The 25,837-nt window shown below is 42.3% G+C and overlaps 1 protein-coding gene across 1 annotated transcript in view; it reads left to right on the forward strand.

Annotated features, from left to right (window-relative positions):
• The first annotated feature begins 3 nt into the window (after nucleotides 1-3).
• Nucleotides 4-25,837, forward strand: part of PYGB (glycogen phosphorylase B) — a 59,326-nt gene continuing 33,492 nt past the window's right edge. The window contains exons 1-2 of the mRNA XM_041734377.1: nucleotides 4-345; nucleotides 15,760-15,861. Of these exons, the coding sequence (XP_041590311.1) occupies nucleotides 103-345; nucleotides 15,760-15,861 (345 nt within the window). The 5' untranslated portion in view covers nucleotides 4-102. The remainder of the gene's footprint in view (nucleotides 346-15,759; nucleotides 15,862-25,837) is intronic.

Below are 25,837 nucleotides of genomic sequence, written 5' to 3' on the forward strand. Positions count from 1 at the left end.
CGCAGGCGCGGCCAGGGCCAGAGCGAGCGCCGCAGCGGCGGCGGCATCCTCGGCGCCCGCGCGTCTCCCCGGCCCCGCGCGTCCTCCTCGTCGGCCGGCGCGATGGCGAAGCCGCTCACGGACAGCGAGAGGCGGAAGCAAATCAGCGTGCGCGGCATCGCGGGGCTGGGCGACGTGGCCGAGGTGCGCAGGAGCTTCAACCGGCACCTGCACTTCACGCTGGTCAAGGACCGCAACGTGGCCACGCCCCGCGACTACTTCTTCGCGCTGGCTCACACGGTGCGCGACCACCTGGTGGGCCGCTGGATCCGCACGCAGCAGCACTACTACGAGCGCGACCCCAAGGTGAGGCGGCGCGGGCGGGGCCCCTGGGAGGAGCCGGCAGGTCGTCTCGCGCGGCCGTCTGCACCCGGGCCCCGGGGGCCTGGCCTCGGCGTCCTCGGCGTGCGCCGGTGACCGCAGGCCCTTTGCACTGACAGCTTGGGCTTCCGGGGCCCGGGGGCCTAGCGGCAGTTTCCAGCCTGTCGCGGCCCTGCGCTTCCGCGATGGCTGCGCAGTCGGTGCTTCCTCCTCCCCTCCCCGCCCCCGCGCCCCACCTTTTGTTTTCCTGCGACTCTGGGGGAGAGAAAAGGGGACTGGAACCAGGCCTGGGCAATTTTGTGTTGGAAAAGGGTGAGCCCCGTCATTGGCAGGGAATTGTGGGGCCCTTTTTGGCTAGGCAGCGGTCGGAAGAAAATCCCCGAGGATGCCTGCTCAAGCGGGAGGGGTCAGGAGCTCAGAGAGGGAGCCCTGGAAGAAGGCTCTGTCTTTAGGGCTTCCGCACATTCCTGACCAACACTCTTGGGTTAGAGTTCACGGAGATTACGCAGTTAATCATGGAGATTGATTGTGACTTTTCATGTTTTGCAGAAATTTATGCTTATGGCAGAAACAAAATAGGCAAAAGTCACTGATGTGACTCCATTACTCTTAACTATATTAAAAGAAAGGTGTATGTCCTCACATCCAGATTTTTTTTCCTAATCCTTTTCTATTCTTAAATGTACATACATATTTTTTAAAGTATACTGCATATACAGCTCTGTGATTTTTCTGTTTCATTCATGGACAGTTGCAACTTTTTCAGTAGCTTTCCAAGTTAGTAGATATGCGTCTCCAATACCATTTGTAGTTTGATAGACCTATCATAGTCTTGGCCACCCATCTTCTGCCCATTTGCTTGGGGTTTTACTTCTTGCTCTTGACATAGAGAAAATTGTCCTTTCTAGGATACTAAGGTAGAGTGACTGGTGAGCAAAGGACATACTTGCGTGCCTGAAACCAGTTTGCAAAGATTTGATTTGCAGTATACACGTAGGCAGTGGATAGTTGCTTTGATAGTATTTTAGAGTATTTTCATGAGGAATTAAGAAATCATTTACTAATTGCTAAGAGTGAGATTGATTTCTTTTTCAAACTTACTCTGGGGTACTTTTTTTTTTCTTCTTCTTCTTCAAAAATAGAGATGGTAAGAAGGACAGATTTGTTTAGAGTACCAGCTGGGCTGCGTCACATTTAGTATGCAAGACCGCATAGAACAATGTGGCCCCAAATGGATAAAGCAAGTTTTTACAGTAGGCGCTTAGGATGACTTTGCCAGGGACACTGGCCAAGAGGCAGTGGCTCCCCCAGAATTCCCTGCTGATGGCAGAGCTCTGGTTTACAACATCATTTTTGTTGTCAGTGTAGCAGACGGCAAGGGTACAGCTGTGCCTCCACATTCAAGGACATTTCCCTGGACCTGGACCAGGACACACCCCAAAATCTTGTGGTTCCCGTTAGAGTGTTTATGTATAATTAGATCCTGAAAAGGACAGTGAGGCTCAGGGAGTACAGAAATGATCTTCCATGAACAAAATTAATCCCTCTAACAAAACGACTTTCCCAATGCTCAGTGAGAGGTCTGAGTGATTGTTTGCTGTGGTGGCTACAGGCAGAAAATTTTGTCTTTTAAAGAAACCACACAGCCTATTAGAGGAAGGTGGGTTGTCTGTTCTGGATAGGAAGGCCATTTTAAAAAGGAAAATTGGAAGTTAAGTGCTTCAGTCTGGCTGATTCACTTTGAAAAATAAGCTCCTCCTCTCCTTTTTCTGCAGAAGTTACATGTTTGCTTGGAATGGACCAAAAACAAGGCCCATAAGGGTCAGAGCCTGATAGGAGGTAGGCTCTCAATAGAAATCCTGCAGAGCTGCACCCCAGCCTGGGAATGACCTCAGCGACATGTACCACTGCACTTCTCATTAGGGTAGCTGAATGATCTAAATTTAATAAATTAGGGTGCGTTTACTTAATTACTTAATTTTTTTGTCTTTCAGGCAGTTACACAAGTTCTCATGATTTTTGGAGGAAAAATTGGAAAACAGATAAGCAGGAAGGAAATATTTCATTTTAATCTCTCTTGACAGCTAGTAACAACATGATAAATGCTATAAACATTTTGTGCCCTACATCTTTTTTCTACACTGATAGAAACACCATTTTTATTATACAAAATAGTATCATGCTGTACCTATTGTTTCAGAACCCATTTAGCCTTCTATTTTTGACAGTAGCAGAAGCAAATGAAACTTGTGTTCAGGGGAAGATTTTTCAGGCAACCAGCTTGGCAAATCAGGTAAAAAAAAAAAAAAGAAAAGAAAAGAAAAAAGAAAAAACCTGGCCAAATTGAAAGTTTAGTACTTGGCAGGAGGCAGTGCTTAGTTATAAAGATGGTTCAAGGATTCTCTGAGGTGATGGCAAGGTCAGGAGTCTGGGATGATATTCTAGAGCTGGAACCCCACTCTAAATTCAGGAACGGAAGAGAGCTGGATGGTGAGGGATGACTTAATGACTAAAGCTCCTTATAGTCCTGTCTGTATTGGTCTAAGGACTTGGCTGGATTTCTTAATCTTGCTTGGCTTCAGTTTTTTCATCTTTAAAATGAGGACGGTGGAATAAGGTAATCCATCCTTTCTTTCTTTCTTTCTTTCTTTCTTTCTTTCTTTCTTTCTTTCTTTCTTTCTTTCTCTTTTTCTTCTTTTTCTTCCTTTCTTTCTTTAGATTTTATTTATTCATGACAGACACAGAGGCAGAGACATAGGCAGTGGGAGAAGAAGTAATCGATTTCTGAGGTCCCTTGCCATGCTAAAAAGTTGCGGTGTTGTGTTTGCTTACAGAATGTTTCCATTTTATTTTGACATTCCACCTGTACCCCCAGAATCAAAAATGCTTAGGCAAGTCATGACACAGAAGGTTCAAAGTAATAGAAGACCTCAAAGAGAAGGCTGGGGCCAGAGAGTAAGGGTAAGGAACAGGTTGCATTTGAGGGGCAAGGTCAGGACACAAAGTGCAGACATTATGTTCTGGCAGCCAAAGCAAATGGCAGCTCATGTCCACTTGTGGGAGTCATGGGATCTCTGTGATAATTGCTAGAATGAGCAGGTGTGAGATATTTTCTGTGGGACTTTAAAGTGGATAGTATAGAATACAGACAGCTGGCCTACTACATTCCTGCAGTGGATGCAATAGTCTGCTTACCAGGGCTTTTTCCCATAAGCTCATGGCATAGCCATGGTGGTAGATTAAGGAAAGACAGCTCCACTGTGGGCTCAGACTGCAATCTGAAATCTTTTCGTTTCGTGGCGTTGCGTTTTGTTTCTTTTTTCTTTTCATTTCTTTCTTTCCTTTCCTCTTTCTTTTCTTTTCTTTCTCTCTCTCTCTCTCTCTCTCTCTCTCTTCTCTCTCTCTCTCTCTTCTCTCTCTCTCTCTCTCTCTCTCTCTCAGAGGCAGAGACAGGCAGGAGAAGCAGGCTCCCTCTCAGGTGTCTGATGCAGGACTGGATCATAGGACCTCGGGATCACGCCCTGAGCCGAAAGCAGACGCTCAACTGCTGAGCCAGCCAGGCATCCCTGAAATATTTCTAAAAAGATAATCATAATGAATATGATTAATTTTATGGTTTGGCTGGACCCACAAGTTAAAGGAAGGTGATCTAATTTAGAGCAGTATTTTTGCAGCCTTGGCTACCCACAGCCCACACTTACAAGATTTTCTTTTAGTAATTGGACCAGCCAGTGGAATCTTTTTAACACACCCAGTTTTGATGTTTCCACTTGTCTTGTGAAGTTAACCTTGTATCCCATGAGTAAACTTCCTGACTTCCCTGACACTAAATAGTTCAGTTATTTTCTCTGGCTAGAAGCTTGATGACAGATGTTTTGTGTTGCTGATTAACCTGACAGCTCACCAAGTGGAAGGTAGGATTAAGCCATCATTTTACGAGATTAAGAAGCCGCTCAGACCGTGTGCCATGATTTTTCGAACAAGACAGTATAGCTCTCTTCTTAAGAGCTGTGATGGTTTATTTACTGTGTCACCTTGTCTGGGCCACAGTGCCCGGTTATTTTTTTTTTTTTTTTTTTTTTTTAGTGCCCGGTTATTTGATCAAATACTATTCTAGATGTTTCTGTGAAGGTGTTTTTTAGATGAGATTAACATTTGAATCCGTGTTAAACGGGTTACTCTCTGTAGTGCCGGTAGGCTTCGTCCAATCTGTTGAAGACCTTAATTGAACAAAGACATACCCGCTACCCTCCACTCCCACCCCTCCCCAGCAGGAAGGGATTCTGCAGGCTACTGCCTTTGAACTGCAAATACAGTCCTCCCTCCCTCATCAGATTTTAGTCTCAGACCTCCACAATTGTGTGAGCCAGTTCCTTAAAGTAAATCTATATATACATATCCTGTTGATTCTGTATCTCTGATTAATATCCAGGTGCTATGGATGGCTGCAAGGACCCTTTGTATTTATGAACTACCGTAACTGACCTTGCTTCTGAATCCCAGCCCTTTTTAAATGACTTTTTAAAAAATTCTATTTTATATGACAGCAGACTTTTTTTTTTTTAATTTTTATTTATTTATTCATGAGATAGAGAGAGAGAGGGAGAGACACAGGCAGAGGGAGAAGCAGGCTCCATACAGGGAGCCCGACGTGGGACTCCATCCCAGGTCTCCAGAATCACACCCTGGGCTGCAGGCGGCACTAAACCGCTGCGCCACCGGGGCTTCCCGACAGCAGACTTTTAAAAATTGCAAAAATAATACAATAAATTCCTGCTCTTCATGCAGATTCCCAAACATTAAACATTTTAACACGTTTGTTATGTCTCTTTCTATACATATTAGTACATTTTTTTCTGTGAACCATTTAAAAATAAGTTGCAGACTTGATGCTCCTTTACCCTTAAAAATTTTGGGTGTGTGCTTCTAAAAATCAGGGAGACTCTTGGACAAACACCATGAACGCTTAAACCCAGGACGTTCACATTGACATGGTGCTGCTACCTACAGATCTCCTATAGCTTTGCTAATTGCCCAAATAATAAGAAATACAAATAAGAAAATTAAGAGAATTTTCAGATTGTACCTAATTCTTCATTAAAAAAAATCAAAGCTTTAAGCTATTTAGTAATCTGCAGATTCTGAGATGTGAAGCAGATAAGCAACAGGCAATAACTGGCTTTTCTCTTTACCTTATACAGGACAGGGTTCTTGGGACACCATAAAGGGAAGAGAAATGAAAACAAATTTAGGAAGATGATCAGATCACAGGAAAGTTTGGTCAGCAGTATCTTGGACAGGATCTCCTGGAGTAGGAGTTAGATGTGGTTTCAGTTTGAGCTGAGTATCTTCTCAGCCTTGAGACATCATTTAGAATGAAAGGTGAAAGTAGCTCAGTTAAAATGCTGACTAGGACCACACAAGTTCTCAGTCTACTTTGACATAGTCCAGGTCACTTAACATAAATTGATTAGGCTCTGGCTTCTCTGGCGGTGATACGGAGACTTCCATGATTGGTACAGGCCTGGGAGTGAGTAGATATTTTGTAGAGCTTCACAGCATGGAAGACAGAAGGCAGAGGACTGTAAGAGCGCAAAGCAAATCTGTTCCCTGCAGAGCTGAGTGATCTCTATGTTCCCTGTAAATTCTCAAATTCCATTATTTTACTACATTTTACATTTTCTAGGTTGACTTTGAGCAAACAGACCTGTGTCCTAGTCTAGGTACCAGTACCTAAAGTGAAAAAGGAGATCTGTGATCCACGTTGAGATAAAAATTTGCCAGTTACTCATAAGAAGCCAAGGTTCCCTGGCACTTAATCCTGAAAGAAAGTGCCTGAGTGTGCCTTCATAGGTTGGGAGTTTAAGAGATGAGATAATGGGGATGCCTGGGTGGCTCAGTGGGTTAAGCATGATCCTGCCTTTGGATCAGGTCATGATCTCAGGGTCCTGGGATCAAGTCTCACATTGGGCTCCCTGCTGGGTGTGGAGTCTATTTGCTTCTCTCCCTCTGCCCCTCCCCCTGCTCATGGTTTCTCACTCTTGCTCAATAAATAAAATTTTTTTTTTAAGTTTTATTTATTTATGATAGTCACAGAGAGAGAGAGAGAGAGAGAGAGAGAGAGAGAGGCAGATATACAGGCAGAGGGAGAAGCAGGCTCCATGCACCGGAAGCCTGACGTGGGATTCGATCCCGGGTCTCCAGGATCACGCCCTGGGCCAAAGGCAGGCGCCAAACCGCTGCGCCACCCAGGGATCCCTAAAATATTTTTTAAAAAGAGAGAGAGATGAGCTAATGCTCAGCATCTTTATGGCAAACACAGTAGTGGTTTCATAAAGCTGTTGTCAGTGTGAGACTCCAAAAAGCCCCTCAGAGCAGAATGGATGCTGTGACATGGCCAGTGAAGACAAGGATGAACCTCAGCTGTATGGCAGATGGGAGGATGGCTGTCCCCAGCAGTCTTCTCTTTGGACTGGCAAGGGCAGGGTGGCCCTGGTGCCTTTGGAGAGGCTGGGGTGCCCAGCAGAGCCGACCTCTTGTTGGTCAGTGGGCTCTGTACCTGTGTCCCGTGAGGGCTGGCTCTGTCTGGCAGGGAGCTGGCAGTGTGCTGTGGCGGCCGCTCTGTGCCTGCTTAACCACCAGGAGAGGGCAAGGGCAAACTCTGATAGAGAATCAGAGTGTTGCTGCCTTTTCCTGGAGGCAGGATGACATGTCTCTGGCCAGAATCCCGTTCTTGGTGAAAACAGTTGCCCCAGTCTATGTTTTGTTACCCTGAATGTTGGAGAAGTTCTTTCTTTCCTTTTCCTGCAGAGCGTTCAGAGCCTTCTGTTAAACAAAGACTCTAAACAGCCTTTTTTGGAGAGGGAAAAGAAATCAGAGTTCTGTAGGAGCCCAGTTCTGATAATGAATCTGTTGTGTAAAGAGCAAAATGAGGCTCTGCCTGTTGCTGTTAGGCTCCAGCACCACAATTCGAGTTCCTTAACTCCTAAAATGTCTTTAGGAGATTACTGTGTTGTGTAGTATTTATGTTGGCCATCTTTTCGTCCCTTTGTGTCAAAACAAATAAACCCAATAAAAAATAAATAAACCTGCCTTTAAGCCGTTTAATATATGTGACAGTCGTATTGCAAGAAGGGACTGCACGAGAAAGACCCAGTTGAGCACCCTAGACACCAGGCCTCCAGGCTGCTTGTAGAGGGGCTAGAGGAGTCCCGGTCTCTCTGAGGCCGAAACAGGAGAGTGTCTGGTTTTTCAGCCTGCATTCCTTGAGCTGGGAGGCCCTGTCCACAGTTGTACAGATGCTGGCTGGGAAAGCCAGCAGGGCGACAGGGGTGGAAAGAGGCTGGGCCAGGCCTGGGATGGCCCTAGGCCTGTAGCAGCAGCAGAGTTTGGGGACACCGAGGAGCTAGCCCTTTTGCAGGTGAGTCCCTACACTTATACCAAGCCTGTGTCCTCAGGTAGTTTTGTCCAAAATTACCACCCTGCTAATTAGATTTCCTTACTCTCCCTGAAAATGTGGTCTGCAAAGGGATCAGTATTGCCTCAGTCCAAAGCTAACCGTGTGTTGCACCCCGAGGTAAACATGGTGTTTCTCAGAGGGGTGAAGGGATCCAGGCCACCCAGTGTGCGTGATTCAAAAGTGTTTCTATCGGGATCCCCGGGTGGCTCAGCAGTTTAGTGCCTGCCTTCTGCCCAAGGCGTGATCCTGGAGACCTGGGATCGAGTTCCACATCGGGCTCCCTGTATGGAGCCTGCTTCTCTCTCTGCCTGTGTCTCTGCCTTTCTCTCTCTCTGTGTGTGTCTCTCGTGAATAAATAAATTTAAAAAAAAGTGTTTCTATCATCTTGGGCTGTGACGCTGGCAAGCCTTCTTGTTTGGTTTTACCCTGGACCATCTTTAGGAAACTGGGGAAAGCAATTCCAGCACATTTGAAGAAACTATAAATGTTCTTAGAACAAATCACACAGCAACAGAAAACAGCACAGGCCAAGTAGCAGAAGCTGCAGCAGTGCCTGGCAGGGCATAGCCAACTGTTGTCAGTCTACGCTGAATGGGTAATATCCAGGAGAGCGCCCCTATGTCACTGCTTCTTCTCCCCTCTAATGCACAGGTGCATCGGGAGGCTCCCTGAACTTTCTGCAGAATTAAATAAACTACTGAGCCCTCGCCAGCTGTGCTCAACTGGGAGGAAAAGCAAAAACAATGATTTTAAGACTGGGCCCAGTGTTTTATGCCTTGGTACCCATCCTTTACAAAAAGATAATCCAGCTGTTTTCATAGTGTTAGTTATAAGGTAGAAACTAGCAGAGATTGAAATACAGCTTTAAAAATATATATTTCCATGGGATGCCTGGGTGACTCAGTTAAGCATCCGATTCTTGATCTTGGCTCAGGTTATGACCTGAGTCTTTAAATGGAGCACCGTATGGGACTCTGAGCTGGGTGTGGAACCAGCTTGAGATTCATTCTCCCTCTCCCTCTGCGCCTTCCCCCCATTGTGCATGCTCTCTAGAAATAAATAAATAAAATACATGTTTCTCAATTAAAGGCAACATAAACATAAGCATAAAACATCTCGATCATATTCCTGAGCTGCCAACTTGTTCTAAAGCCTCTTGGGGAGGACCTCAAAAGTAGCTGTGTAAGGAGACACAAGCCATAGGAAAAGGACATGGTAGTGCTTGAAAGCTCACTCACGCGCCCTACTGAAACAGCTGGGTTTCCTTGGGCTCTGTGTATTCTCACGTGGCTGAGCCCGGTCTGGAGGGAGGGGCAGCGCAGTACTCTGGAAACCCCATATGACCATAACTCAGTTCAAGTGCAGAGTAAATAGCATCCAAGAAGAAGCAATGGGCCATGAGCAGTGGTGACAGCAGCTGTCCTCAGCAAGGCTGTGGAATCACTTACTGCCTTATTTGTGATTGAAATGATACTGAAATTTAGGCCATAACTGTGAAGGCATACATTCAAATGATTGAAAAAGTGAGTGGTTTGGCGCTGCCTTCAGCCCATGATGTGATCCTGGAGACCCAGGATCTAGTCCCACGTTGAGCTTCCTGGGTGGAGCCTGCTTCTCCCTCTGCCTGTATCTCTCTCTCTCTCTCTCTCTCTCTCTCTGTCTCTCTCTGTGTGTATCTCTCATAAATAAATAAAATGAGAAAAAAAGAAAAAGTGAAAAAGTCCGTCAGAGACTGCACTGCGCGTGATTTTTTTTTTTTAAAGATTTATTTATTTATTTTATGATAGACACAGAGACACAGGCAGAGGGAGAAGCAGGCTCCATGCCAGGGCCCGATGCGGGACTCCATCCGGGGACTCCAGGATTACGCCCAGGGCCAAAGGCAGGCGCCAAATCGCTGAGCCACCCAGGGATCCCGCGCATGATTTTTTTGTACGAATGCATTCTCTTTGAATTTGTAGAGTTAGCGATGTATAGAAAGTTTTCTTCCATTATATACTGAAAAATTGTTTTTAGTGTTTTATTCGGGTCCTTTACTTCAGGGATGCTAATTACGCAGATGTTAGGTAGTCTTTGTCTTGCGTATGGATGTTTTCCTCTCCAGTCTTTTTCATGCCTGTCCCCCATTTCATTCACTTTTCCAACCAGGTGTTTGTTTACAGCTTTGTCCCTGTTTTGCAGCCAGTGATGCCTCCATTTCTGTGGTGGTTTTATCTCTTATCTATTTTACTTTGCCGTGCTCAGTGCTGTCCTTTTGTTACCTCATCAGTGTTTCTTGACATCTTGGATTAGTCTGTGTTAACAAATTTTATTTGTCCCTTGATAAATACATGCTGGGTGTTCTTTGCTCATTTTATTTCTTTTTCTGTTTTCCTGTTGTATTTTTTTATTTTTATTTTTTTCCATGAAGCTCCGAAGGGACAAGTTTTCCTGTTTTAAATTTCAGGATGTAGATCCTGAGTTCCATCTCCCTGAGTGAAGGGAATTCTTCCTGAACCAGCTGTTTGCAACTGAATAATGGGGCAGAGGCCTGGAGGGTGTGTGCAGCCTGGAGCAAGCAGCCCTTCCTTGATTCCCAGATTTATGCGTGGGTAGGTGTGTTTGTGTGTGTCCACACGTGTGAGTGCATGTGAGTGTGCAGGTGTATATGAGTGCAGGCATCTGTGAGTGTGCATGTGTGAGTGCTTTATCCATTTTTCCCCTTCAGAAAAGCAGAGATCAGCAGTGGACAATCACCCTTGTCCTCCCTTTGCAGCTTGGTGGTAAAGAGGTATGAGGGCCAGTTTTCTAATTTAGTTCTCCCTGTTCTGACTTCCCATTAGTGTGTTTTAGGGAGAAGTGGGCAGAAACATTTTCATTCTATCATCTTTACAATTGGAAGTATTCTATTTGATGTACATTTATTTTATTGTAATTGTCAAAACTTTATACATTATTTTTACTATTTTTTATATATATTTTAAAGATTATTTATTAGAGAGAGAGACCATCACACACGGGGGTGGGGTTGAGAGAGAGAGAGAGAGAGCGTGCACGAATCTTCAAGCAGACTCCCTGCTGTGTGTGGAGCCCAACACAGGGTTCCATCCCATGAGCCAAAATCAAGAGGTGGATGTTTAACTGACTGAGCCACGCAGGTGCTCCTAATATTTTATATTTTTTTTGGTAACAGCTTTGAGATAAAATTCAGAAAATTCAATTGAAAATTACCTGCAATTCACCCATTTAAAGTATACAATTAGGTGATTTCAATATATTTACAGATTTGGGCCATCATCACCGCAATCAACTTTAGAACATTTTCATTAAAAAAAAAAAAAAAAAAGAATATCTTCATTACCCCAGAAAGAAGCCGAACAGCTTTTAGCTGTTACCCATGCTAAACTCCCTATCTGCCCCTAGTTAAGCAGCTACTAATCTACTTTCTGTTGTTTCTATAGGTTTGTCTATATTTTATAAAGGAAATCATACAATATGTGGTCCTTTGTGACTGGCTTCTTTTTTTTTTTTTTAAGATTGTATTTATTTATTCTTAATAGACACAGAGAGAGAGAGAGAGAGAGAGAGGCAGAGACACAGGCAGAGGGAGAAGCAGGCTCCATGCTGCGAGCCCAACGCGGGACTCAGTCCCAGAACTCCAGGATCACGCCCTGGGCCAAAGGCAGGCGCCGAGCCACCCAGGGATCCCCTGTGACTGGCCTCTTTTATCTAGTGTAATATTTTCTAGTTTCCTTCTTGTATCATGTATTGGTAATTAATTCCTTTTTATGGCTGAATAGTATTCCATGATACAAATGTACCACATTTTATTCATTCTCCAATTGATGGACACTTGAATGGTTTCCATCCTCTGACTCTTATATACAAATTTTTGAGTGGACATAGAATTACATTTCTTCTAGATACATGCCTTGGAGTAGAGCTGCCGGACCACATGGTAACTCTTTTAATTTTTTGAGGACCTGCCAGACTGGTTTCCAAAGCAGCTAAACCATTTTACAGCTAAATCTCCATACCCCACATATGAGGACTCTGATTTTTTAAAACTCTAGCTAACATTTGTTATCATTGGATAGCTTTTCTATTATAGTTGTCCTATAGTGGATGTAAATTGATGTCTCATTGTGGTTTTGATTAGCATTCCCTGATGATTGGTGATAGGGTAGATTGGGTATCTTCTCAGGTGCTTATTGACACTATTTTCTTTACAGAAACGTCTGTTCAGATTCTTTGCCCAACCAACCATTGGGCTGTCTTTTTATTATTAAGTTGTATATATGTTTCAGATATAAATCTCTTGTCAGTTATATGATTTGCAGATATTTTCTCCCATTCTTTTTACTTTCTTCATCTTATCCGAAGGTTTTTTTTTTTTTTTTTTTTTAAGATTTTATTTATTTACTCATGAGAGACATGGGGAGAGAGGGAGAGAGACAGACAGACAGACAGGCAGAACACAGGCAGAGGGAGAAGCAGGTTCCATGTGAGGAGCCCGACGTGGGACTTGATCCTGGGACTCCAGGGTCATGCCCTGGACTGAAGGCAGGTGCTAAACTGCTGAGTCACCCAGGGATCCCCTTATCAGAAGTTTTTAATTTCGATGAAGTCTACTTTATCTGTTTTTTCTTACTTGGGCTTTTGATGTCATACAGAAGAAATTATTGCATAACCCAAGGTCGTGAAGACCTCTTATGTTTTCTTCTCAAAGTTGTATGGTTTGGGCTCTTGTATTTCATCTTTGACCTACTTCGAAATAATGTTCATATATGGTGTGAGGGGTACAACTTCATTCTTTTGCATGTGGATATCCACTTGTCCCAGCACCATTTGTTAAAGAGATTATTCTTCGGACTGAATTATCAGGGCATGCTTGTTAAAAATCAATTGACCATAAATGTGAGGGTTGGTTTCTGGACTCTGTTCTGTTGTTCTGTATGTCTATGTTTATGCCAATATTACAGTCTTACTATAGTTTTGTTTTTTTTTTCTTTTTTTTAAGATTTTATTTATTCATTCATTCATGAAAGACAGAGAGAGAGGCAGAGACATAGGCAGAGGGAGAAGCAGGCTCCATGCACCGGGAGCTCGACGTGGGATTCGATCCCGGATCTCCAGGATCGCGCCCTGGGCCAAAGGCAGGCGCCAAACCGCTGCGCCACCCAGGGATCCCTTACTATAGTTTTGTAATAAGGTTTGGTATTAGGAAGTATAAGTCCTCGAAGCTTGTCCTTTCTTTTTTTTTATTATTATTTTTTATTATTTTTTATTATATTTTTTAAGTTTGTCCTTTCTTGTTCAAGATTGTTTTGACTATTCCAGATCCCTTGCATTTTTATCTGGTTGACCCACCTAATGAATCAGTTTATCAATCTGCAAGGAAGCCAGCTGGAATTTTGACAGGGATTATGTTGAATCTGTAGATCCATTTTGAAAGTATTGCCATCTTATCAGTGTGAAACCTTCCAATTCACTGACATGGGATGTCTCTCCATTTTTTTAGTTCCCTTGCCTGTGTATTTTGTGAATTGGGAGCCCCTTTCTACCTTGGCTCACCCTTTGAGGATGCTTCTTGGTTCTAAGGGGAATTGTCTAAAAACTGCTGCATTAAGGGGCCCCAGGGTGGCTCAGTGGTTGATCATCTGCCTTTGGCTCAGCTCATGATCCTGGGGTTCTAGCATCGAGTCCCACATTGGGCTCCCAGCAGGGAGCTTGCTTCTCCCTCTGCCTGTGTCTCTGCCTCTCTCTCTCTGTCTCTCATAAAAAAATAAAATCTTAAAAACAAAACAAAACAAAATCCTGCTGCATTAAAGTGTGAAGTAATGGTATGAAAATGGTATAAAAACCCAGTAATGGTATGAAATGGTATAAAAACCCAGAGGACAACACTGCCGAAATAGTGGATGGCTGGCACATGGCCACAGAGTTTTCTCAAAAGATTTCTGGTCAACTGCTGGTCAGAATTCTAAATGGGATATAAAAATACAGTTTAAGAGTGTCACTGCATAGAATGTGAGTCCCAAAGTGGCTCAGGCAGGTCACCCTACATGGGCATCCCAGTAAAACCCTGGCCCAACAGGCCCCACCAGCAGTCTATGAAAAGTGAATTCTTTCCCTGTATTCTGCAGCCAGTAGGAAAGATGATTTTTTTTTTATTGTATTTTGAAAATCTTAGCCTGCAGGAAAGATAAACCATAGTACAGTCCATACTTCCCTATGGATTCACATCTGAATCTGAGACACACACATTCATCCTTGTGCATGTGCACACACTCACAGACACACCCCTTTTCAAGGCCTGGTTTTGCTTTTTAACTTTTTATTTAGCAGCAACATTAGATTTGCAGAGGGTCACAAAGATAGTGTAGAGTACTATGTAGCACTCACACAGCTGCCCCTAATATTAATACCTTGCATGACCATAGCAGGGTTATCAAAATAAGCTGGCACTGGCTCAGCACTTTGTTCAGGTTTGTAACACTTTTTCCTCTAATATCTCTGTCCCTGGATTAGATTCAGGGTCCCCTAGTTATTATGTCTGCTTAATCTCCTCCCATCTGTGACAGTTGTTGGTCTCTCCTTGTCTTTCATGACCTTGGCAAATCTGATGAATACTGGCATGGCAGTTCATAGAACAACCCTTAGTTGGGGCCTGAGGTACTTTCCTGATTAGTCTGGGCTGAGGGCTTGGAAAGAATACTGCACAGTACCTTCTTATCACAGCGTATCACCACAGCTTGGCACTGGTGATATTATCCTTGTCACCTAAGCAAGGTGGAATCAGCCAGGTCCCTCCCCTGTGAAGTAGTTTCCCCTCCCAGACTTTGTTTAGTAGATGGGGGTCGCCCCGGTTCAGCACACCCTCAGGGGTGGGCATTGGGACCACCTGCTGAGGGGAAGGATATCAGAGAATTTTTGGACATTTGTTAAAATCACCGTGGTAATTAATAAATATTTTGGGAAAGATATTGAAGGCTGTGCAGATACCCCTTTAGTCTAGAAAGCTGTGCCCACTGGTTTCAGCATTCAGCAGTGTCAGCAGTGGCTGTTGGCCATGGCAGTTATACTCTGCTGTTCTCGTGATTTTCTGTCCTGCTCATTCCATCTGCATACATTCATTGGAATTCTTCTGAAGGGGTATTTCTCGTTTCTTCCCCATTTATTTTACTAGGCCTTACTTTTGATGTCAGGAAGCAGCATAGAGTCCTGTGTAAGAGCAAGACTGAAGGCCAGAGTGTGCCTCAGCAGCTGCCATCCCATGGCCCACTGGGTTGTTGTGAGGAGTAACTGGTACCATGTGTGGGAAGGGCTTAGAACCCCACTCGGCTCCCAGTGAGTGTGGGTGGTCCTCCTGCTTGTTTATACAGACTGTTGCATATCCCAATCCCCCAGAACCAGCCAACAGCCAGGAGTCACTGTTCAGACGTATATCCAGTGGAAATGGATATGTCCATCCATCCATCCAGTTGTGTTGACTAATGCTTACTGAGTACGTAACATGGGTGTCAGAAGCTGTTAATACTTGAAAGTCTCATAGGGGTTGTTTTATCCTGTGTTAAAGATGTAAAGAGGTCAGTTGCTCAAGGGCACATGGTCGGGGAGAGGCCAAGCTAAGTTCAGACCTGGCTCTGTCCATTCTGGGAGCCTTATTCCTCAACACTGTCCTGCTTTGCCTCCTGCTATTTGGGGGAGGCCACCTTATATCCAGCAGGGCAGTGAGCAGAGGCTCTGCTCTATATCAGAAGGGTCCTCAGTGGGCTATTCTTGGAAAGCTGAAGATTGGCCAAGATTTGGCAAAGAGAGTAAGTCCATTTGGGGGTGTATGTGAGTGGCCTAAATGAAACACCTAAATAGGTGCTGTTATGAATTTGCTCATCACCCTAATCCTCCTCATGTGCAGGAATGGAATGAGAAATCTAAGATGCTTTCTTTTGCCTCCTTAGCGCATCTATTATCTTTCCCTGGAATTTTACATGGGCCGCACACTGCAGAACACAATGGTGAACCTGGGCCTTCAGAACGCTTGTGATGAAGCCATTTATCAGGTATGGGACCTTGGGGCTTAGCTACTGGGTAGCTTGTTGTGGCACAGTAAGTTTTTTATTTTTTATTTTTAAAGATTTTATTTATTTATTTACAAGAGACACACAGAGAGAGAGACAGGCAGAGGGAGAACAGGCTCCACGCAGGAAGCCCGATGTGGGACTCAGTCCCGGGACCCCAGGATCCTGCTGTGAGCCAAAGGCAGATGCTCAACCATTGAGCCACCCAGGTGTCCCAGCACATTCAGTTTTAATCCAAGGCCCACAGAGGTGAGCACTGACATTGAGATTTGCCACTATCTGGAGCCAGGAATGACTTATGGCATAGTCTTTCCTACATGGGGGAGAATGAGTCTGGGTGACACTCCTTCTCAAGGGGAAAACGTAAGGATTGAATGGGAAGCTAATGCACGAACATGTGAGCACAGGCTTGTGTTGTGATGCTAAGGTTTCTAGGCTTCTAAAAGCCTTTGCAGGGATCCCTGGGTGGCGCAGCGGTTTGGCGCCTGCCTTTGGCCCAGGGCGCGATCCTGGAGACCCGGGATCGAATCCCACATCGGGCTCCCGGTGCATGGAGCCTGCTTCTCCCTCCGCCTGTGTCTCTGCCTCTCTCTCTATCTCTCTGTGACTATCATAAATAAATAAAAAATTAAAAAAAAAAATTTAAAAGCCTTTGCACTCCTCACTCCCACCCCAGGGACAGATTTACCACAGGGCGGAAGTGGTTGGTAGTGTCCCATTTCTCGTCAGCTTATTGAACTAGTAACCCACCTCTGGTCCCCTCTTCCACTTCTAGGCAACCTCTTATGTTCATCTTACCCTCTTAGGCATAAAATTACCCTTTCTTTTCAATCAGAATAAAAACTCCTTTGCTTAAGGGTTCTTCATTAACAGTTATTCACTTGGATGCTAACTCCCATCCATAGTTTGTGGTTTTAGAGCAGAGCCAGAATCCATAATACCTGTTTTCTGTCTCCATACCCTTGTACCTGAACACCATCTTTGTCCTACACTGGACACTGAGTATACAATCCCTGTGGTGTGAATGTGCAGCACTACTGTACTCCTGCATGAACATAGTAGGGTCCTCACCAGAGTCTTCCCTCCTCTAGCATCTTCCACTGCTTTTGCTTTTGTTCAGTTTTGTCATGGGAGGCACTCCCAGGGACCGTGTTGGTAGTAGTATGGTAGGGACCTCACATGTGTCTCAGGCAGCCTCACATTTCTAGGGCTCCTGTATCCCCCTCTACAACTTAGTAGAGAGGTAGTTTCATTTGCCACAATAAAAATTTCGGAAAAAAGTTTAACTTCCCCAGATGGGAATTGTATTCTCAAAATTATCTAAAAAGAGACTGGAAAAAAAAATAAAAATAAAAAGAGACTAGAAGGGAAGATGGTTTGGAGTAAGAGGATCCTAGGCTTGTCTTGTCCCATGAACACCTAAATATTCCAGAAATCGACCTGAAGACTGACAGAACAAACTCTACAACTAAAGGGAGCAAAGAAACTATATCAAAGAGGGTAAGAAGTGCAGAGACATGAATGTTTTGGGAGAGAAATTGGATCATGGCCACTGTGGTAAGGAGGGAGCCATGATTGCCAAGAATGGTAAGAGACAGGCTAATGCATGGGAGAGCACACAGGGAAGATGAATCCCCACAGCAGTTGACTTGGAAAGTGAGAGGGACCGAATCTCATGACTTCTTGCAATCAGTGGGGCTTAAAGCCTGGAGTTTTAAAGGTCAGCAGGCTTGGCTAGGATAGAACTCAGAGGCATTGCACTACTATCGGAGGCAAACAGCCTGCAGACGTACAGCATGGAAACAACTTTTTAAATTTTTTTTTTTAATTTTTTTTTTATTTATTTATGATAGTCACAGAGAGAGAGAGAGAGAGGCAGAGACATAGGCAGAGGGAGAAGCAGGCTCCATGCACCGGGAGCCTGATGTGGGATTCGATCCCAGGTCTCCAGGATCGCGCCCTGGGCCAAAGGCAAGCGCCAAACCACTGCGCCACCCAGGGATCCCGGAAACAACTTTTTAAAGAGCACCTGGAGCATATAGTGTGGAGGTTTTTTGCTCATCTGGGAGTATGTTGCAAAGAGGCAGCACAGACTCTCCTCTGAGAACAAAGGAAGTTGCAGGCATCATTTCTGTCCCCTACCTCTCAGCATGAGCACAGGGCCACCTGTGGGAACCAGCAGCACAGTGCCGACACTCACCAGGTAACTTGCTGACACCAGGTCCTCCCCCTGCCCTGCCTCCAATGGAATTGCCCTTCCCGGTCATGCTTGTCTAAGTCCCAGAGTGGTGGATCCCCTCTCACAGAAGACTGGCTCAGATCCCTGCTCACACCATGTCTCATGTTGTGGGAGTTTTAGGGGGCCACGATTTCAGCACTGGTGGAAACAGGTATCATTTCACAAGCAGGCCAGAGCATACTTAGTCAAAACTTGCCACATTAAGGCCAGAGACTAAACACTGCCCACAACAAAGAGAGCCTCCGCAGATGACTGGCCTGAAGGATAAAATGGCCAGGATACAATTGCAGAGCACACACAGTGCACATTGGAGACAGTCCATGAAGTGCCAGGTTCTGGGGAATATGGGACTATACTGTGGAACACTATAGAACCTCTTCTCCATAAAGCCACTACCCTCAAGAATGGGAGATGTAGCTGACTTTCCTAACACACAGAAAGAGACATAGACACTTAGACAAAATGAGAAGATAGAATTTATTCCCAGTGACAGAACAAGATAATGTCACAGCCAGAGATCTAAGCAAGACAGATAAAAGTAACATGCCTGATAGAGAATTTAAAGGTATGCTCATAAAGATACTTGCTGGACTTGAAAAAATGTGGAAGGCATCTAGTGACATGATTAACACAGATAAGAAATAACAGACATAAAAGGTTCAGTATGCAAAATGAGAAACATGCACAATGGAATGAACAGCAGGCTGGAAGAAGCAGAGGAAGGAACTCAGTGACTCCATCAAACATAACATATATGGATCCCAGCAGAGAAAGAAAAGGGGGCAAAAAATTAAATTGAGGAAATAATTGCTGAAAACTTTCCTAACATGAAGAAGGAAACAGACATCCAGATCTAAGAAGCACAGGGAAGCCCCAAGAGAATCAACAAAAGCAGATCCCCACCAAAACATACTGTAATTTAAACGGCAAAATGTAGGAACAATAAAAAAAAAACAGCAAGACAAAAGAGGAGAGTTACATACAATGAAAACCTGATAAAGACCTTCAGCATAATTTTCAGTAGAAACTCCAAACTTAGAAGGGAGTGGCATGATATACTCAAGGTGCTAAAAGGAAAAAATCTGCAGCCAAGAATATCCAGCAAGGCTATCATTCAGAGTAGAAGAAAATAAAGTTTCCCAGACAAAAAAAGAATTCATGACCACTAAACCAGCTCTGCAAGAAATATTAAGGGAACACTTAAAGTGGAAGGAAAAGACCAGAAATGATACTGTGAAAGTAGGAAACACAAAGCAGTAAAAATGAACATTTATGTAAAAAAAAAAATCAGTCAAACTCACAGGATGTGAAATATAATACCATATACCCAAAACATAGGGAAGAAAGGAATAAAGAATTGGTTCACACTTAAACAGCCATCAACTTAATATAAACATATGTGCAGAAGATGTTATATAAAAACCTAATAGTAGAGATGCCCGGGTGGCAGTGGGTTAAGTGTCTACCTTTGGCTTGGGTCATAATCCCAGGGTCCTGGGATCGAGCCCTACATTTGGCTCCCTGCTCTTTGGGGAGCCTGCTTCTCTCTCCTTCTGCCTGTTTCTCCCCTTGCTTGTATTCTCTCTCTGTCAAATAAATAAGTAAAATCTTAAAAAAACAAAACAAAACCTGATAGTAACCACAAATCAAAAACCAATAACAAATATGCAAAAATAAAGACATCCAAACATATTACTAAAGAAAACCAGCAAACCATGAAAGAGAAGAAATGATCAAAGGAAAACTTCAGAAACAACCACGAAACAAGTAATAAGATGGCAATAAATACATACCTGTCCATAATCTCTTTGAATGTAAATGGACTAAATGCTCCAATCAAAAGACACAGGTCAGGGGTGCCTGGCTGGCTTAGTCAGAAGAGTGTGCAACTCTTCATCTCGGGGTTGTGAATTCAATCCCCATATGGGGTGTAGAGGTTATTTAGGTTATTTACTCAAATAAAATTACTTAAGGACTCCAATAAAATTACAAATGAAAGAGGAGAAATAATGATCAACACCACAGAAATACAATGTTAAGAGAATATTATGAAAAACCGTATGCCAACAAATTGGACAGAACAGAAGAAATAGATAAATTCCTGGAAACATAACTTACCAAAACTGTGAAGCAGGAAGAAATAGAAAATTTCTTTACCAGCAAAGAAATCAAATCTGTAATCAAAGAACTTCCATCAAACAAAAATTGAGAACCAGACAGCTTCATAGGCAAATTCTACACAACATTTAAAGAAGAGTTAATACCCTTTCTTTTCAAACTATTCCAAAAAATAGAAAAGGAAGGAAAACTTCCAAATTCATTCTATGAGGCCAATATTACCGATTCCAAAACCAGATAAAGGTACCACATAAAAAGAGAACTACAGGCCAATCAATATACCTGATGAACATGGATGCAAAAATCCTCAATAGAATACTAAGATCTCCAACATCAGCCATAGCAACATATTTCTAAATATGTTTCCTGAGGCTAGGGAAATAAAAGCAAAAATAAACTATTGGGATTGCATCAAAATAAAAAGCTTTTGCACAGGAAAGGAAGCAATCAAAACTAAAAACCTACAGAATGGGAGAAAATATTTGCAAATGATGTATCTGGTAAAGGGTTAATATCAAAAGTATATAAAGAACTTAATATTGCTAAACACCCAAAAAACAATCCAATCAGTGGAAGTTCCTCAGCAAATTCAAAATAGAACTTCCCTACAACCGAGTAATCACACTATTAGGTATTTACCCAAAAAATACAGAAATACTAATTCAAACAGATACATGCACCTCTTATGTTTATAGCAGCATCATTTACAATAACCAAATTTTGGAAACAGCCCTAGTGTCCATTGACATATAAATGGATAAAGAAGAGGTGTTAGTATATACAGTGGAATGTTACTCAGCCATAAATAATCTAATCTTGCCTTTTGCCATGACATGGGTGGAGCTAGAGTATAATGCTAAGTAAAATAAGTCTGAGATAAATACCATACGATTTCACTTATATGTGGAATTTCAGAAGCAAAACAAACGAGCAAAGGGAAGAGAGAGAAAAATCAAGAAACAGACTCTTAACTATAGAGAACAAACTGATAGTTAACAGTGGGTGATGAATGAGATAGGTGATGGGGACTAATGAGGGCACTTGTGATGAGCATCAGGTATTGTATTCAGTTGTTGAATTACTATATTGTACACCTGAAACTAATACAACACAGTATGTTAACTATACTGGAATTCAAATTTTAAAATTATCTGAAAACATAGACATTATCCTGGCAGGTGATTTGTCTTTTTTTTTTTTTTTTTTAATATTTTTATTTATTCATGAGAGAGAGAGAGAGAGAGGCAGAGACAGACAGAGGGAGAAACAGGCTCCATACAGAGAGCCCGACGTGGGACTCCATCCTGGGTCTCCAGGATCATTCCCTGGGCTGAAGTCAGCACTAAACCGCTGAGCCACCTGGGCTGTCCATGATTTGTCATTTGAATTCTGTTTACTATGAACGTCAGAATGCATTTATAAGGACCACTGAACGTGTTAAAGTCTCAGTCTTCAGTGGACTTTATTGTGTAGGAAGTGTTTTTTCTTGAAACATTTTTTCTTTATATAATTATTACAGGTAGTAAAAATTTTAGGAAATGTTTATACCATAAATATGCCATAGCTGTTTATAATTTTTATTTGTGAACTTATTCATGAGAGACAGGCAGAGACCTAGGCAGAGGGAGAAGCAGGTACCATGCAAGAAGCCCGATGTGGAACTCGATCTCAGGACTCTGGAACCTGAGCCAAAGGCAGATGCTCAACCCCTGAGCCACCCAGGTGTCCTTGTTTATAATTTTATTACACAAATAACATGTTAATTATGGAAACTTAGAAAATGCAGGGTAGCATATATCCTTTTATATGTACCTTTTTTCCTTAAAGGTGGCATTTCACTCACTGTTAAGCTTTTAATTAATCTTGTATTTGAAAGGTTTTCATGATGATACAAACTTTAGTGTCTCTAGGTGCACAGTTGCTGGGCCCTTCTTGTTGTAAGGTGGAGTACCAGATGTTTTGAATGGGAACCAGATGATGACGCGGAACTTGGATTGGCCTCCTCCTCCAGACCCCCCATTTGTAATGTAGTGTGAAAAGTGAAACATGCCACTACTCTATTGTATGGGGCTGGAAAGTAGTTCTGAGGAGCAGATTACACTAAAAACTGGATCTTCAATAGAAGCAGCTCCCGGGCAGCCCGGGTGGCTCAGCGGTTTAGCGCTGCCTTCAGTCCAGCGATCCTGGAGATCCAAGATCCGAGATTGAGTCCCATGTTGGGCTCCCTGCATGGAGCCTGCTTCTCCCTCTGCTGGTGTCTCTGCCTCTCTCTCTCTCTCTCTCTCTCTCTCTCTCTCTCTCAGTGTCTCTCATGAGTAAACAAACAAAATCTTTATTTATTTTTTATAAATTTATTTTTTATTGGTGTTCAATTTGCCAACATACAGAATAACACCCAGTGCTCATCCCATCAAGTGCCCCCCTCAGTGCCCATCACCCAGTCACCCCCACCCCCCGCCCACCTCCCTTTCTACCATCCCTAGTTCGTTTCTCAGAGTTAGGAGTCTCTCATATTCTGTCTCCCTTTCTTATATTTCCCACTCATTTTTTCTCCTTTCCCCTTTATTCCCTTTCACTATTTTTTATATTCCCCAAATGAATGAGACCACAAATAAAATCTTAAAAAAAAAAAAGAAAAAGCAGCAGCAGCTCCCTACTGACTGAGCCATCAAGGGTACATTTAAATATATATACATATTTATATATTTTTTAATCATAGAAAGTTTAAAATATGTACAAAAGTGGAGTGACTGCTGTGATGAACTTCTTCCAAATACCCATCACTTGACTCTACCTGTCATCAAGCCACTCTCGGCCTCTCTTGTTTCTCTCACATGCCTGCTACTCCCAGATTATTTAAGCTAATATCAAACAGCATATTTCATTTGTTGCTATTTCAACAGGTATTTCTAAAGATAGGATCATACCATTATGACCCCTAAGATAATGACAGACCCGTAAGATATTGACAGTAATTTTCAGACAGTTGACAAACTTATTGATTGCCTTGTAATTTTTTTAACAGTGTGTTCAGAAACTTAGTTGCATTTGGTCAATATGTCTCTTAAGTCTCTCTTAAGCTATATACACTTCTCTTTTTTACTTCTCTGTGCCTTGCAGTTTATTTGTTGAAACTGGCTTTGTCCTATAGAGTGTCCTGCAGTCTCTATTTGACTGATGGTGTCCCGAGCTGGTATTTAACCTGATATTTTGTTCCAAGGATTTTGCTCTCACCAATTCTACTTGACATCACACTGATGGTTTTAGCTGGGGTATTTAGGCAAGAAAATGAAATAACAAGCGTCCAGATCAGAAAGGAAGAAGGAAACTTCTCTCTATATGCAACTGACATGATCTAGAAAATCCTATGGAAATGAATAAAAATATATTAGTACAAATGAATGAGTTCAGCAAAGTTGCAGAATATAAGGTCTCAGTATACAGAAATCAACTGAATTTTTATATACCTGCAATAAACAGTCCAAAAATGAAATTAAGAAAACAATTCCACTTAAAATAGAATTAAAAAGAATAAAATTCTTAGGAATTAATTTCCAAAAGAGATGTAAACTTATATTCTGAAAACTATAAAACATTATTGAAAGGAATTAAAGGAGACCTAAAAATGAAATATTATGTGTCTATCCATGTCTTAGAAGACCTCATCTTAAAATGGCAGCACTTCCCAAATCGATCTACAGACTTACTGCAATCTCCACGAAAATTCCAGTTGTCTTCTTTACAAATTGACTAACTGATCCTAAAATTCAGATGAAATGCAACAGACCAGAAATCATTAAAACATACTTGAAAAAGAAGAACAAAGTTGGAGACAGTGTTGTACTGACATAAGGATAAACATATAGAACAATGGAATAAAATTGAGTCCAGAAATAAACCCTCACATTTAGTCAATTGATTTTTTCCCCTAGTTTTTCAAAATTGTGGTAAACATTACAGAAGTTCCATTCATATTTGTACCACAGTCATCATCATCCATCTCTAGAACCCTTCCCATCTTACAAAACTGAGCCCCTATATCTATTAGACACTAACTCCGCATTCTACCCTCCCTCAAAGCTCCTGACAGCTACCATTCTACTTTCTGTCTCTATGAGTTTGATATTTTAGGTACCTCATATAAGTGAAATCTCGCAGTATTTGTCTTTTTGTGGCTGGCAAAAAGCTGAATATCTTCAAGGTTAAGCTAGCTTAATATCTTCAGTGTTCATCCATATTTTAGCATATGTCAGAATCTCTTTCCTTTTTAAGGCTCTGAAAAATATTCCACTGTATGTGTATAGTGTATACCATATTGTGTTTATTCCTCTGTCTATAGGCACTCAATTGTTTCTGCCTTTTAAGTACTGTGAATAATACTTTTAGAACATGAGTGTAGAAATATATCTTCAAGTCCTTACTTTCAGTTCTTTTTGGTGTATAGCTAGAAGTGGAACTATTGGATCATATGGTAATTCTCTGCTTAATTTTTTGAGGAAACATCGTACTGTTTTCCACAGCGGTGACATCATTTTAATTTCCTACCAACAATGCACAAGAATTTTAATTTCTCCACATCCTCACCAACACCACTACTTTTTTTTCTTTTTTGATAATAGCCATTCTAATGTATGGGAGACGGGATTCTGTTTGTGGTTTTAATTAGCATTATTTATCTACTGATGAGTGATGTTAACCATCTTTTCATGTGCTTATTGGGCATCTAAATATCTTCTCTAGAGAGATGTCTAAGTCTTTTTCCCATTTCTGAATTGAGCTGTTTGTTTTTGTTGCTATTGTTGAGTTTTAGTTCTCTTCTGGGTATTAATAAAAGAAAAGAAAAGTTTTTGTATTTCATGAAGTCCAGGTTTTTCTTTTGTCACCTGTGCTTTTGGTAGTCTGTACAGTCCATTGCTTTTGCTTTTTTTCTTTTTAAAGAAAAGAGTGCCAAAACAACTCATTAGAGAAAATAGTTTTTTAATGAATGGTGTTAGAATAGTTGGATGTCCATGTGCAAATAAATGAAGTTGGATCTCTATCTTACACTACATACAAAAATTAAGTCAAAATAGATAAAAAAAATCAGGGGATTCCTAGGTGGCTCAGTGGTTTAGTGTCTGCCTTCCCTTCCCCCCAGGGCGTGATCCTGGAATCTCAGGATTGAGTCCCACATTGGGCTCCCTGCATGGAGCCTGCTTCTCCCTCTGCCTGTGTCTCTGCCTCTCTCTCTCTCTCTGTCTCGGTCTCTCTCTCTCTTTTTTAAAAAAATGGATCAAAAACTTAAATATAAGCACTAAAACCATAAAACTCTTAGAAAAATATATATGGGTAACTGTTCATGATTTGGCAGTAAATTCTTAGAAATGACATCAAAAGCATAAGCAATAAAAGTGAAAATAGTTAATTGGACAAGACTAAAAACTTTTGTGCATCAGAAGGCATTATGAAGAAGTCAAAGTGAAAGAGGGTGACTGTGTGACAGGTACTAATAAGGGCACTTGATGGGATGAGCACTGAGTGTTATACTGTATATTGGGAAATTGAATTTAAATAAAATATGAAAAGTGAAAAAACAAAATAGGAGAAAGTATATGTAAATCA

This window comes from Vulpes lagopus, chromosome 19 (assembly GCF_018345385.1).
Source record: "Vulpes lagopus strain Blue_001 chromosome 19, ASM1834538v1, whole genome shotgun sequence".
Classification (NCBI taxonomy): Eukaryota; Metazoa; Chordata; class Mammalia; order Carnivora; family Canidae; genus Vulpes; species Vulpes lagopus.